The following is a 15154-nucleotide window of genomic DNA, read 5'->3' as shown; positions in this document are numbered from 1 at the left end:
TGGCTTGCTCTGGGTCTTACTCTCGACAGCCCCTTTCATTGGTTTGCAGCTCTCCGTTACCACCTCGTAATGGAGTGTGGAGGGCTGCGTGCCAGAGCCAGGCAGAGCCTGCCCTCAGAGAGGTCTGCGGCCACGCAGCCAAGCTCCCCGTTCGGCTCGCTCTCTCTGGGACGGCTGCCAGCACAGTTCTGCATTCTAATACATGTGTTTTACTTTTCAACATTTTCACCTAGGGAATTGTAAAAATACCCGAAAGTTGGATGTATTCTCTTTTTATTGTACAAGTTGTATATATATGAACGTTTACTTGTGAAAAATTCAAATAAATATAAGCATAAGGAGAGTGAAAGTCTTTCTTCCCATTTTCTCTTCCCTGTAATTCTTCTTGGAGGGGTTACTTCTGCTAAAAGTTTAGTGTTTAGTATTTACCGTTCTAGAACTTTTCCCATAAACTTAAAAACGTGTGGTTTTTTTTTTTTTTAACTTATATATAAATGTGATTATTCTATCTTGATGATTTTCCCATGCACTTAATAACTTTATTTTTTAAACTTGCATAAATATTCCATAGTCTGGCTATAGAATAAGTTATTTAATAATTCCCCTGTTATGGACATTTACGGACATTTACACAGTTTACAGTTACTTCTCTTACAAACAGAACTGTAGTAGTTATTCTTATGTAGTAGTCTGGTGCACACGTGGGAGTGCGTTTCAGAGAGCACATGTCGGGCAGGCTACGTGTGCTTATTCTGTTGGGAAAGCTGATGGAGATCCTCCCTCACATAAACTGCTAGCTGCATACCGCCAGCCAACAGTGTGTAAAGGTAACCATTTCCTGCAGTTTTGTCAACATGTGTAATACCCATTTTTAATTTTTGTCACTTGTGTTGGCAAAACATGGTATTAAATTTTAGTATTCGTGTACCTAATTAGTAAGGTTAATCGCCTTCAATGATTTTGTGTTTCGTCTTCTATAAGTTGCCTGATCATATACTTTGATCCTTTTGCTACTGAAATTTTTTTTAGGAGCTTTTATGTATGGTAGAAATTAGTTAATTATCCAGTTATGTGTGTTGGTACTATTTTTCCCAGTCTTAACTACTTGTCTTTAATTTTTTATTATATACAATGTTATAATTTTAATATAGAATATTTATAAACCTTTTCCTATATTGATTCTGAGGTTTTTGTCTTGTTTAGGTAGGACAATGTTCTGTTTTTATTTTTACCCATTCTATATTTTTGTGTCTAGATTATAATTCCATTATCCTCCTAGCTGTTAGCATTGTCTCTCCAAGCGGTGATAAGAAGGTGCACCTATATATATATATTTTTTTTTTTTTGAGAAATCAGTGGGTTAAACTCATTACCACCTCTGTAGGTAAAATTTATGTTGAAGAAAGGCCATTAATGGCAAAAAGAAGCCCAGTAGCACTGTTCTCATTTCCTCCGTTGCGCATTTTAAAAACTTCTGCGGCGAAGTGATTTGTCGCTGTTTCCCACCCCCCTCCCTGTTTCCCACCCCCCTGATCCTCGCTCTTAGACGTGGCTGTGGGCAGCTGCGCTTTGTACTGTGAGCCTCAAGGAAAATGGAAAGGGCTCGGTGTCCCAGACGAAACGTCTGCTGTGTGGGGGAACCTGGTGTGGCGTTCAGACGTCGAGTCTAGATTTGTCCAAAGGGAAATGCATTGTGCCTGTTGTTTCTTTGACTAACTCAGAGGTATAGACTCGGGGATCAGAAAAATCGGAATTTGAGTTTAACCTGTATTCTTACCGAGCTGTGAGACATGGACAAATAGTCTCTGCCAGCCTTGGTTTCCTGTCGAAACTGTGGCTAAAATAATAGGATTGCTGGGGAAACACGGGGCCAGGAGCACGTTTTGTGCCGTCTGTACAGTCCCGACCAGTCAGGAAGTGATCATTGTTATCTCCCGATGAAAGCTTTCACTCCGGTTAGCAAGCGCATTATTTTGTATGGAAAAAAGGAAAAATGATGATGTATTTTTCTTTTATCGGGGGCTGATGGAGTTCTGTTTAATTTCCTTTTAGGCAGGGGCAAGTGTCCGGGTGGTGAACCAGCTGCTGACGGAGATGGACGGCCTGGAAGCGCGGCGGCAGGTGTTCATCATGGCGGCCACGAACAGGCCAGGTAGGGCAGACGCACACAGCAGGCGCACCTAAAAGCCTGCAGCATTCCCAAACCACAAAACCTGCAGACGGCCTGGCAAAGGAAGATTAAGTTTGGGGAATCCCTTTTCGGTCCATGAGTTGAAATAAAACCTTAGAAAGCTGTTATGTAAGGTATGGTAAAAAACATAGGAGTATTGCCTGGATGCCACGAGCTCCTTGTTCTTCTGTGTTCCTGCTGAGAATGTTCTCCTGTTGGCAGAGAATACACGTAACATACACTTTTGACCACAAGAATATTAATCAGAATTTATGTCCCATGGTTTCTCTCAGGCTTATAGGAAACAACATTGAGACTCGTCATTGTATCTGAAGGTTGGAGATAGGTTTTTCAGGTTTTATACCGGGACCATGTCCCTACATGTGGGATTATTAACTTAAAACTGTTTACAAGCACTCAGTGAGGGATTTAGAAAAAGACTCAACGCTTCAAAAGTGCTGGAGGTAGCTTTGACTCTGGGTCCTAAATGCTGCTTATTTTGTTTAATACCTTGCCATTTGTATGAGCCACTGTGTCATAGCTGCTCTGACCTTGATTCATGTGATAACCATGTCTGACAGCAGTGATGCGGTCATTTAATTCCTTAAAGGGGCTTCTTATTTGTCAAGCTGCTATAAGTTTTTCATTTTTGTTACTATGGAAACTCAAATCAATTGTATGCCATTTTATTGTAAAAAGAAAAATTGTAAGTTGTTGCGGTTTATACTTTGCTAATAATGAAATGCTCTCTTTCGAATCAGACGGAATGAGGTTCGAGTCTTGGTTGGTCTTTCTGGTGACCATCCCATCCTGAGGTTCTCTTGGGGCCAGCCAGAGGCACCTCCTTAGCATAACAAAGGCTCCGGACTCAGGACTCAGGAACTTGGGAGGATATTTGAAGCTCTAGGCCAGAAACAAGGGGCAAAGACCAAATATATTCTTGTCTCCCCCCCCCCTTTTTTTTAATGCATTCTTGATTATACCACAGTGATCTTGTACATATATTACTTTATCTTGCTAACCATCATTCTTCATCTATAAAATGAAGATAATACCTACTTGGCAGGATTGTCGTAAAGGTTAAGTGATGTTGGCAGTCTACCGCATTGTGTGGCAGGTAGCTCTTCAGTAACTACTACTGTCACGCACAACTGTGGCAATAGCAGTAGGAGCAGTCGTTGGTTCATCAAAATCAGTCTTCCTAGAAGAACCTTGAACGTCTCTCAGTTTTGGACAGAATCACCTCCTGCCTTTCCAAAGTAGATAACACATCTTTGCTAACAGATGTCAAGAAGACAGTGTTTGGTCTGCTGTCTAGAATAACCTTTTCTGTCTTTACCTGCACCCAGCGTTGGTCGTATTTGTTTAATGTGAAGACTCTTTTAGTTAATCTCTGTAGATTAGAAAATAAGTCCTCCAGCGTCACTAAGTTTTACTTAAATCCTCTCTTCGAAACAGTCCAGGGGCACTACCTCTCTGTTAGGTTCAGCGGAGAGAGAGGAGCAACGACAGGAGAATAGGAAATGAGTTTAAAAGATATATTTGGCCAGCTGCACACAGGCAGGCGGAGCCCAGAGCGGTGTCAGCCTCAAACTGCAACAAGGAGGGGTTTGAAGGGGTCAGGGGAGCGGGTTCGCCGGACCCCCTGCAGATGTTCCGTTGAGGGCATTGATTCTGAGAACGGAGAAGTTGCTAAATTCCTGTCTGCAGATAAAGGTACCTTTGAAGGACACAGGCAGTTGCTGTGGGGGCCGCAGGTTTATTGGGGACTCGCTAAAACTGGGCCTGAATTCCTGGAACCCAGCTCTTATGCCTAAGGATCGCCTCGTGGGTTTTTTCTATGTTCTCTTCGTTCATCTTCACAGTGCTCCAGAGTCTCCTTCTTTGTAAAATGCAGAACTGAATATAATTGTCTGTGTTGAATTTAACCAGTGATACAAATGACAGATGAATCATCACATGGTACCCGTGTTTTGTCCTCTCCTGTGTCCTTGAGTATTTTCTGCTTGTCCACTGCTCCTTACTCATCCCTTTTGCCCTGCTGTCAAACCCCATTCCCTTGAAGGCCTGCCTCCATTTTAAAATAGATCTTTTTCACTTGCATTCGTGCTGATGAGTCCATTCTGTACCAGTGCACGCCACGCTGAGACGTGTTGGGTGGACGGTGCGTGACTGGCTTTCTGCCCAGCTTTAAGAAATCCCTTCCTGCCTGATGTTCTGGTCTGCTGTTGCTGAGGACAAACCCCCCGCAGGACTTAGTGCCCTAAGACCGCCATTCGTGCTTTGCTTGCAGTCAGGAACCCAGGAAGGGCTTGTTCCAGGTGGTTCATCTCTGACCCAGATGCCATTAGTGGAGTGGCTGGGCCGGGGATCCCCTTCCGAGGTGGCTTCTTTACATGTCTGCTGCCTTGGTGCTCCCTGACCTGCCTCTCCCCGACCCTCACCGTCACCTTCCTGGGCCTCTCCATGTTCAAACTGTTCTTTCTTATCAATTTCACGCATTGCCCATTAACTTCGTTTTAAGGTAGAAGTTTGTTTTCTTATGTTCACCCTTTTTCCACCTCCTCCTCATCATGCTCATGCTGTCCGTTCTCTTCCTTATGTCCCCCTAAAATTTCATGTGTGTACATATGTATGTATATATGCCTTGTATTGTGGGAGAACTTTTATTAAAGCTGGGGACAGTGAACCAAGGAAGGGCTTAGGATAGAAGCAGCAGCAGGAGAGAGCCCAGGCGGCTGCTTTGGCTCCCTGGAGAGTCAGAGAAGAGGAGGCCTTGGGGACAGGTTCGGGGGTGCAGCTGGGAGGAGCTGCCGCTGCCCACTGCTCCCGCACACCTGAGAGGGCAGAAAGGTGTGGGCTGCTCCCGAAAGGCAGAGCGCGCTTTCCTCCCAGTGTTTCCTGTAGTTTTATCTCAGCTTCGGTTAAATCACTGCTCGGTGCTTACGTTAGTTATGACTATGTAAATATTGTCCTCTGCTCACCCAGGAATAATACTACAATTAGGTTTCCTTTTTCATTTGACAGTTTTATTCGTAGGTTTAGTAACCCTCATTTTTCATTTTTTTCTTTTGCTTTGTTTTCTGTGTTCTTTTTTTTTTTTTTTTTTAAGATTTATTTATTTATTTATTTGGGGCGGGGGGAGAGAAACATCAATGTGTGGTTGCCTCTCACGTGCTCCCAACTGGGGATCCGGCCCGCAACCCAGGCCTGTGCCCTGCCTGGGAATCGAACCAGCGACCCTTCAGATCGCAGGCTGGCACTCAATCCACTGAGCCACACCAGCCAGGGCCGTGTTCCTGTTCTTTATCAGATGTTATACAATAATTAATTTTATTTATTAGATGATGTATCAATTCCATTTGATCGTTTGTTATTAGAGACTTCCCTTCTGGAGCTTTCCACCCTCCTGCTCCAAGCCTGACAGGCTGCCTTCTGGGCCTGGGGTAGGAACAGCTGTTATTTCAGGACTTACCTTTCCAGCTTCCCTTTGTTTTGCCCGCTGTTTCTGGTCTTGTGTCTCTTGGTTTACCCTCACTTTGCTCGAGCTCATTGTTTAGTTGCTTTTCTAAGAAAGGCCATGTAGGAAGTAAATTTTTTTAGGTAAATTTTTGGAGATTTTCCTTATTTTCTTCTCACTATTGATTGACAGCGTGGCTGGATATAGAATTTTAATTGAAATTTGTTTTTCATACTTTGTAGGCGTTGCGTTTTTTTTGTCTTTAAAGGCCTATGTCACTCTCATCCTTTTTATGTGACTTTTCGATTATTTACTTCGTGTGTATGCTTAGTGCTGGATGAGAATTGATCTTCTAAATTTCTTCTTTTCTGCCATTTTCCATCTCTGTCTTTATTTTTCTTCCTAATTTTTGAGGTGCTGATTTTTCAAAAGTAAATGAAAATACCGTCCTCTCCCCATTTTACCTCTTGTTGTTCTGGAGAACTGTGACAGCCTCTTCCGATGGGTAGTGGGCCGGGGTCCCTGTCCTGATCTGGAAACTGGGGATGCGCAGCTCCTTGTACAAGTCACACTGAGACCACAGATGGCCCAGTGTTAATCTCTCCTACGCATACCTTTGCATTCCCTCCTTCAAATACCAACTCCTGTAAAGGATGTCCTCAGTTGAGGAACTGCTGTTCCCACTTAATTCCCTGTCGAGCTGGTTAAAAACATTCCTGCACAACATACATAGTTCACGAAACCCAAGTAGCCACACCAGCTTATCACTTTTTCTTCTAGTTGGTAGATGTCTGTTTCAGTAGCAATTCAGCATCCAGAAAGAGTCTCTGCCTTCTTTCTATGGCTCAGCTGAAAAAAATAATGAGTAAATTATGATGTCTGAGCTTCATTGCAGTAAGGATTAGGTTTGCAGTTTTATAGCAGGGAAATAGCTCTAGTTCAAGGTCTATCCATTGTAAGTCCTTAGTAATTATTTGTGAGATGAAAGAGTAGATGACTTACAAAGAACATTTATTTCATTATTCAGCCCCCTTAGTTCCAAGTAAAATGTAGTGTTCCCTCACCGATCTAGTCTGAATGGCCTCAGATCATGGTTGAATGCTACTTGAAGGCAATTGAACAATGAGTTGATGTCGTAGTCAAAGCCTGTATATCTTGCCCTTTGGCACGGTACTGCCCTTTTATAATTAACTTAGGCCCTGGCATCACCTCTGCTGACTTTTAAGTACCCTGGTACGTAATAGAACTCAGTAACTATTTGTTAAATGAATCATAGAAGAGACCTACTTCTGCTTCATGAAGGCTGTCTGATATTGTAATAATTTTCACTGACATACTGAAGGTTTTTGTTAGTCTGAAGATCTAGTTTTGTTTTTTGTTTGTTTTTTTTAAACAGCTTTAGTGACATGCAACATACCATAAATTTTACCCACTTTAAGTATATGATTCAGTCAGAGGTTTTGAGTATATTTAGTTGTGCAGCCATCGCAACAATCTAATCGTAGAACATTTCCATCACCCTAGACAGAAATCTGTGTCCGTTAGCAGTCACCCCCAACCTTCCCCCCACACAGCCCTCGGCACCCAGTGATCCGCATTCTGTCTCTATAGATGTCCCTGTTCTGGAGAGTTTGTGTAAATGGAATCAAACAATATGTGGGCTATTGTATCTGGATTCTTTCCCTTTAAGTAGTGTTTCCAAGGTTCATCCATGTTGTAGAATGTATTCATTCCTTCTTATTGCTGAAAAATGTATCATATGGTGGATACAACAGATTTTATTTATTCACCAGTTCAAGGGCATTTAGATTCTTTCTGGATCAGCAGATATGAAGGGTTTTTCTCTTCAAGCATCATCTCGTTTGTGAGTGAATGCATTTGTCTTTAAAGCTCTGGGATTGTTGGTTTCCATTGCAACTAGAAGAATTGATATCTTGACTGTGACCTGAAATTCTGTCACTGACACCATTGGGTAGGGAACCGGTTAGGAAAGATGTTGGGTGTTTGTCCCAGGCGATGATGCTTGGGGAGGTAGAAAGAATCTGGACATGTTGTGTCATAGCCTTGACAGGATTCACTAATGGATTTGATATGGATGTGGGAGGGTGGAGTCGCCTTGACTCCAGGTGTTGGGCCTGAAAAACTGGAAGAAAGAGTTGGCAATAACCAGGATGGGAAGGCCGTTGTGGGCGCTGTGTGGGGAGGAGACGGGGAAAGATCAGGGTCTCGGTCTCGCATACGTCACGTTGAAGAGGCCGGTGAGTCGGTGGCAGTGTTGGGTGGGAGCCAGCCTCTCTCACTTCCCAGCACACCCACCCCTTGCACACTTCCCTTCTGGTGTGTAAGATCTTTTAAAGGACAAAAAACAGGGGAGTTCATACCTGTTCTAGACAGACAGCGCATGAGGTTCCTGCATTAGAGCTAGTTTCAGGACACTAAGGAAAGACAAACTTCTCAAACCTAAGTCAGAGAACGCGGAGCCTAGCCCTCAAAATGCTCCCTAAATCACAGGATAAAAGGTATTCAGTCATGGCTGATGGTTGACAAAGGCAGCGGGGGCCGGGGCGGGGGGGGGGGTGCTGGTGAAAGAGGGGAAGGGATCAGAGGTACAGATTGGCCGTTAGTCGTAAGTACAGCACAGGGAACGTAGTCAGAAATATTGTAACAGTTTTGTGTGGCGCCAGGTGGGAGCTGGAGACATTGGGGGAGACGCTCTGTAAAGCGTGTGATCGTCTGGCCGCTGGGCTGCCCTCCTGAAACCCAGAGAAAATAGTGCTGAATGGAAACTGTAACTGCAAAGGACAAAACAAAGCCACAGAGAGAGGACCACAAGCCTGAGAAGGACCGGCTAAACTTGAGAAGACTGACCATGCCAAGTATCGTTAAGGCTATGGAGGGACTTGAACGCTCATGCCCTGCTGACGGGGATGTAAAATGGTACAGCTAGTGCTGCAGGTGGTTTGCCGAGTTTCAGAGGTGAGGCACCTGCCTACAGTGCGATGCAGCCGTCCACTTCGCGCCTCCCACGTGGGTGTTTACGGGGGAGAAGTGAGTGCCTCTACAAAGACTTATATACGATTAGTCATAGCAGCTTTATTTGTGTTCGTCCAAAAGTGGACACGAGCCAAATGCCTGTCAGCAGAAGAGTGGAACCCTGACTGGTGTGACCCAGTGGGTAGGGCATCGTCCGGCAAACTGAAAGGTCACCAGTTCAGTTCCCAGTCGGGGCACAGGCCTGGGTTGTGGGCCAGGTCCCTGGTTGGGGGCATGTGAGAGGCAACTGATTGATGTTTCCCTCTCTCCCTTCCCCTCTCTCTAAAAATAAATAAATAAATGTAAATAATTTAGAAAAACAGAAGAGTTGGAAAACTTAATTGCAGCATATCCATACAGTGGCATTCTACTCAGCAATAAAAAGAATTAACTACGAAGACACATAGCAACTTAGATGAATCTCAGAATAATTATGTTGAGTGAAAAAAGAAGTAGACAGAGTACATACTGTCTGATACCACCTACACAAAATTCTAGAAGATGAAATCTATAGTGACAGATTGGTGGCTGCCTAGGGATAAAAGAGGGACAGGGGAGGGCAAGATAAAGGTTACAAAGGCGTCCTCGGTAAATTTTAAGTGCAAAGGTTTCCCAAACCCAGAGTGTTTGAGACTGCCCTACAGGATCAGATGACCCTTAGACACGCTTGCCGGACTGTGGTAGGCATTGTTCTACAGTGGGGAGTGGGAGTGGAAAGAATTGGGTGTGTATTTTAGGAGGTAACCCTGGCAGCATTTTAAGGGGAAGTTAGGGCTGAGTGGGAGGACATTACATTTGGCCTTGACTGGAGGTCAAGGTAATGGAAGGCAGATTTGATAGGATGTGTTCCCGGTTAGAGGGAATGGGGAAACCTGCCTGGTATTTGTGGGGTGGGCAGGGGTCCTTGTCTGACACGGAGAATCCCGGGGGACAGCAGGCTTGGGGCAGGAAGGTGGGGGTGGACTTTCCCTCTCAAGAACCTATTTGTTAAGAAGCTTTTCATTTTAATAAAGTCTAATTAATCTTTTTCTTTTAAAAAAATGTACTCTTCCCATCTCTCGTGTTAATTGTACATTTTTAAAGATCCTATTTTACTTATTTAGTCTCTTTCCTCCCTTCTTCCCCAGATATCATTGACCCTGCGATCCTGCGCCCGGGCCGCCTGGATAAAACCCTCTTCGTGGGCTTGCCACCCCCCGCGGACCGCCTCGCCATCTTAAAAACTGTCACGAAAGTGAGTCAGGGCAGTGGGGCGTGTGTGCGCCTGTTTCTCTCATTTTCAGTACAGACATGTAGTAATTTAGGGTGCCTCGTCACCTTCTTTCCTTAGCTTTAAGTAGAGGCCCAGCCTCTGTCTCCCAAAGGAGAGGGTGAACTGCTTTTGATAAGTTGAAGAGACTTTTCATTCTTTTTTATTTGCTTAACATGGAAGAGGTATTTGGGGTTCAGTGCTCAACTGGTGTATCTGAGATACCGCTCTAATCACAGTTTCTCTTCTTGTAGATCTCTGTTGCTTTAGAGGATTTGTCTTGAAAGCATGTTTGAAATGGAATAGAAACGTTTAGAGATGAAAAGTAAATGGATAGAGGCTCATTACAGATATCCAGAGAAAAACTGGGCCCTCCTGAAGGGAACACAAGGCCCTGGCTGGGTGGCTCTGTTGGTTGGAGTGTTGTCCCCACTAGGCCAAGGTCGCAGGTGTGACCTCCGGTCGGGGCACATACAAGGAACAGCCAAGGAGTGCAGAGATAAGTGGAGCAACAAATTGATATTTCCCTCTTTCTCTAAAAATCAGTAATTTTAAAAAAGAAAACTAAGACGTGATGGGCAGTGTTTTTAACTATCCCTATCATAGACGTAATAAGCCTTCCAGGTCTGAGGCTGATGGGTTCTCTTACTAGAACGTGAGGGCATAACTCAAAGCCAGTTCATTAAAAACAACTTTGTGAAAGGTCAGAGCAAGGCACCCGAGGGGACACGGGCCTTAATGAGAGACCAGCCTGACCCAAGAGAAGAACTGAGGTATTGAGACGTGTAGAAGAATTACGTGTATGCAGTCCTCCGTGGATTTAGTTCTTGTGATGGAGCGTTTGATTGAAACAGGACAGGGGAAAGCTTGAGGTGGAATTGTGTAGCAGCACCTGAACTAGAACGAGGAAGCACGTGCTGTGTGACAGTCAAGGTAAGGCTAGTGGCTTCTGGTGAACATCAGAGAAGCCCGTAAGGGCGCATGCTCGCTAACCGCCGCCCCCCGTGCGCGGGGTGGACTGAGGGGCTCAAGGAGGCTGTGGCCCTGGCTTCCCCACCTCAGGCGTAGCTTGGAAAGCCTCCACGTTTCCGTCCTGCGTCATAATGTGTTACATGTTCACCATCCCCAATTAAACAAGACTCCCCCCCTTTCCATCCCAAATATAGCACAGGATTGTATCTACTCACGTCGAGAAAAGATACTGGGGTGTTTTTATTACCAAAATAAATACTAAAGGTTTAGAAACTTCCCAAAGGTCTGCAGGCTTGAACTTTAGAACTCAGGTTTTCTAATTCCTGGTCCAGTGTTCTTTCCACTTGTCAGACCTTTTTATTGAAGTACAATATATGTACCAAAAAAGTAGACGTTGCACTAAATGTCCAACTCCGTGTTTAACCTCCAGATAAAGAAAGAGCATTACCAGTTAAACTCATAGGGACAGAAAGTAGCATGGCGGTTGCCAGGGGCTCGGGGAGGAGGGAATGGACGTGTCAGCGGTACGTGCATGCGCAATTCCATTTAGGGAAGATGGCAGTTCTGGAGGCGGACGGTTGCACAATAGTGTGAATGTCCTTCATGCCGCTCAGTTATGCCCCTAGAAGTGGTTGAAATGGTCCCCACCCTGGGTCAGGTGGTTAACTGACTAAGTTGAAAACATTTTCTCCGAAAGGAACCTTAGGGATCATGCAGCCTGGCCATCTAGTTTTCCACACGACGGGAGCAGGGAAAGAAAAAGCAGTAAGACTTTTTGCGTAGGGTCGCACAGAGAATATTCCCCGTGGTTATTTCCCAGGTCAAAGTGGAGTGAGTGAGACACACAGCTGTTTCTTGAAGCTGAGTTAGATGAACATTTGCCTTTTATCAAATAATAGCAGCTAGAAGACACACAGTTTATTAAATTCTTCAGTTGTGCCCAGCTGGCAGGAAAGGAGAAGGCACCGTCTGGGAGTGGGCGGACAGGCAAGTGGCTGATCTGAACCACATCCTGCTTGGAGCACCTGCCATGCTGATCTTCATACACTTACTTGAAGCTGCATGGCATATGTTTACTCACTTTTTTGTGTGTTTCTTCTTAAACTCTTCTCTAATGTAATGATTGCTACAAAGACTATATGCAATGTCTGTCAGTTATGATTCAGAATAATAAAGCAAATACGAACCTATCACCTGTATCATACATTTTAAATCACTAAAAATAGTTTTATTTGCCTCTGAGCAGTATGATGATATTAATCGCATACTGTATGCCTGCAAGATGCTGTGTTAAGTGTTGCTGGAATTCTCAGACTGTTCTGATGTTTGTCCTTTCTAGCGTCTCTTGCTATTAGCTAACGGGGAATTGGCACCGAAGTTGGGATTAAGTTTAGGTAAAGGGTTAAGAAAGAACTTATTGAGCAGAGGGCTTTTGGCTTTTATTGTAGAGCAGTTTCCTGCTCATTCTCTCCTGGCCAGTTTCAATATTATTTTTCCCTCCCTAGCCAACCCAGAACTAAGCAATGTGCACATCAAAACAAAGGACTGCTTAAGTCCTTGCCACATTTAATCAGCAAAGGAAATATGTTTCTTCACCTTTGGGAAGAAGACTGAGGTGGTGATTTTGTTCTTGGTGGTGTTTTGTTTTTGCTGCAACTGCAGACAAATTCCTCCAACTTCCTAAGCATCAGTTGCTTTTAGCTTGCCCAGGTTTGGAGCCTGCTTCTTAACCTCCTTTCTCACGACTGAAATGTGTAAAAATCTTATAACACTGCACTATTTATTAAGACCCTATTAGGTGGAAGAGTATTGGTCTTTAAAGCCTCAATGAAAAACAGCTTTTTCTCTCTCATTTAGAACGGCACCAAACCCCCACTGGACGCAGATGTCAGTCTGGAAGCGATTGCTGGTGACTGTCGCTGTGATGGCTATTCGTAAGGCTCTCAGTCTCACGTTCATTACTTCTTGGAGGCTCAGTTTCCCCCTGTGTCCAGCGAGGGAGGAGGGGGTTGTTGGGAGGGTTAAATGAGGTATCCTGTGGAGCACCCAGTGCGGGGTCTGGCCCTTTGTTAGGAAAGCCGCTGCCCCCGTTGCGGCTCTGAGGAATACCAGAAGTGGGGGGTCCTCTCGTGCTGACTCTTGTTACCCGGCTGTCCAGACCACCTCTGCCGCCCTTCGCAAACTGTCCTTCCAGAATATTTGCGACTGGTTGCTCAATTATCCAGGTGCATCAGCATTTACAAGAGGAGAATCCACAAGCGTCTCATTGTCCAAGGCTCAGAATTTATTTTCACGGCACGCCTAGACATCTCCTCTGGCTTATTTGAAAAGCTCTGTTGATTGTCCACAATATACTTGAGGTTCTTGATATTCCTACAGGGCAAGGCCAGATAAAGGGCGTTCCCAAGCCAAGTCAGTCGGCGCAGGATTTTCATCTTTGAGGTCTTCAGGAGTCTGTTATTTAGCCACGTAAACATATATCCAAAGATCATACCAACTGGTAGCAACACAGGCCCTTAGCCATTTCCCGTCCTGGTTGAAGAATTACGCATAACCATCTCTTAAGAGTATGATTTCACTTGAAACCATGCTGATTATTTCTAGGGAGTGGGGTCAGAAGACAAAGTTTTGTCTCCAGTTTTTTGATATACGGACCCCCAGGGCTCCGAGTCCCCGTCTTTGTTCTGCCCCTCCAGCGCACAGAGAGGTGCTGCACCCGGGGCCGTACGCTTGGCTCACTGAGAAAGCAGTGGTTGCCTCAGTGAGCAGATGTGGTCCGAGTTCCGGGCAGTGTGGTGGGGGCAGGTATAAAAGCCTCCCCTTCCCTTTAAGGCGAATGTGTTTCTCCCCTCGTTGGGAATTGAGTCCGTACCATTCTGTACCAGCCTGTAATTAAATGAACTTACTGCTAAGGGGAAAACAGGAGACTTAAGTGAGTAGTTGGCAGTTTTCAGTGCTAAAATCCAAACAGGTTTTCTGTGCGTAACAGAAGCCGTTTTGATGGCAGAATTTACCCTGAGCTAAATCTTTTGGATGATATCATGTAGGGTGCTGGTGTTGAAAGGGGTGAGGGTTGAAGTGGAATGGTGTACATTTTGGGTTTCAGTGACATTGTCTTCACAGTTTGAGACACTGTGATACTACCGGCCAGTGGCATCTGCACCAGTGTTAGATTTAAAGTTAAGGAAGGAATGACTAGCCCAGCATGTACGGGATTATGAAATAATGGTACAACTCTAATACTTTACAATAGAAACAGTGGATTTAGTTAATAATTTAAACTCTGTGGGCCTTTAATTTTATACATTATATGGATCATCAACATTGTGTATTAAATTAGGTTGATGGCTGGAAATAAGGCTTTTTATCCCAAATTCAAACTCTTAAAGAATCTTGACGATTAACTCTTTAAAGAGCTTGAAGGTGTCATGTGGTGAAACGCCAGGCAGCACCAGTGTCTGATTCGTTGAACTCAAGGATCCTGTGGACTCAGCATATTATTATTACACAGAATAATTAAGTGAAGGCTTGTTAGCTCTTGTCATATTTTAAGTAACTTATTATGAGTTCATTTACTTGAGTCGAATCAAGCGCATTAAAGACTTTCTAGCATTTGTATTTTCCCCTTTTGAACATGGAGCCATAAATGACTTTTTCTATAAGCTTATTTTAGACATTAGGCCACGGTAGGAATGGGCCGTCAGCACTCTAGCACAGGCCACATGAACAGAAATTCACAGAAGAACGTGTCAGTTTCTATGACGATGCTCTGAACTTTTTATATTAACATGGGTATCTATAGCTATTATCATGGGACTGTTTATGATTCCTTGCATTGTTTCTTCCACGGTTCCCTTTCTCCTGAAAGTCAGAAATAGTTTAAATGGAAGCTAAAACCTCTTTCCTACTGACTTGAATCCCACTTTTATTGGTCAGTTTCTTTTCTGATTGTTTAATATGTGACATAAAAGAAAATTGCTCTCAGACTTCTTTCAGGCCTAAATAGCATCTAAGAATAAACGGGAACTCTTCTTTTACTACAGGGGCGCAGATCTCTCTGCTCTGGTGCGGGAAGCTTCTCTCTGTGCCCTGAGACAGGAAATGGCAAGACAGAAAGGTGGCAATGAAAAAGGTACGATTCTCTCCAGACTCTCTCCGCTCTAATCAGTTATCAGTCTGGATACCTAAAACCGCTTTTGACCAAGAATATGACCATTTTCTAGCGTCTATGATATTAAAATGAATATTTTCTGATGAGACCTTTCGAAAT

At 44.2% G+C, this 15154-nt stretch overlaps 1 protein-coding gene across 1 annotated transcript in view; it reads left to right on the top strand.

The window, feature by feature from the left end:
- Positions 1 to 15154, top strand: part of NVL (nuclear VCP like) — a 49808-nt gene that overhangs the window by 28469 nt on the left and 6185 nt on the right. Inside the window, exons 18-21 of the mRNA XM_090263473.1 lie at positions 2053 to 2152; positions 9791 to 9897; positions 12742 to 12818; positions 14928 to 15016. Coding sequence (XP_090119599.1) covers positions 2053 to 2152; positions 9791 to 9897; positions 12742 to 12818; positions 14928 to 15016 — 373 coding nt within the window. The remainder of the gene's footprint in view (positions 1 to 2052; positions 2153 to 9790; positions 9898 to 12741; positions 12819 to 14927; positions 15017 to 15154) is intronic.

This window comes from Furipterus horrens, unplaced genomic scaffold (assembly GCF_987537825.1).
Source record: "Furipterus horrens unplaced genomic scaffold, mFurHor1.1.pri manual_scaffold_15, whole genome shotgun sequence".
In the NCBI taxonomy this organism is placed as follows: Eukaryota; Metazoa; Chordata; class Mammalia; order Chiroptera; family Furipteridae; genus Furipterus; species Furipterus horrens.
The sequence above is the reverse complement of the archived record's forward strand: the minus strand, read 5'-3'. Positions and strand labels throughout refer to the sequence as shown.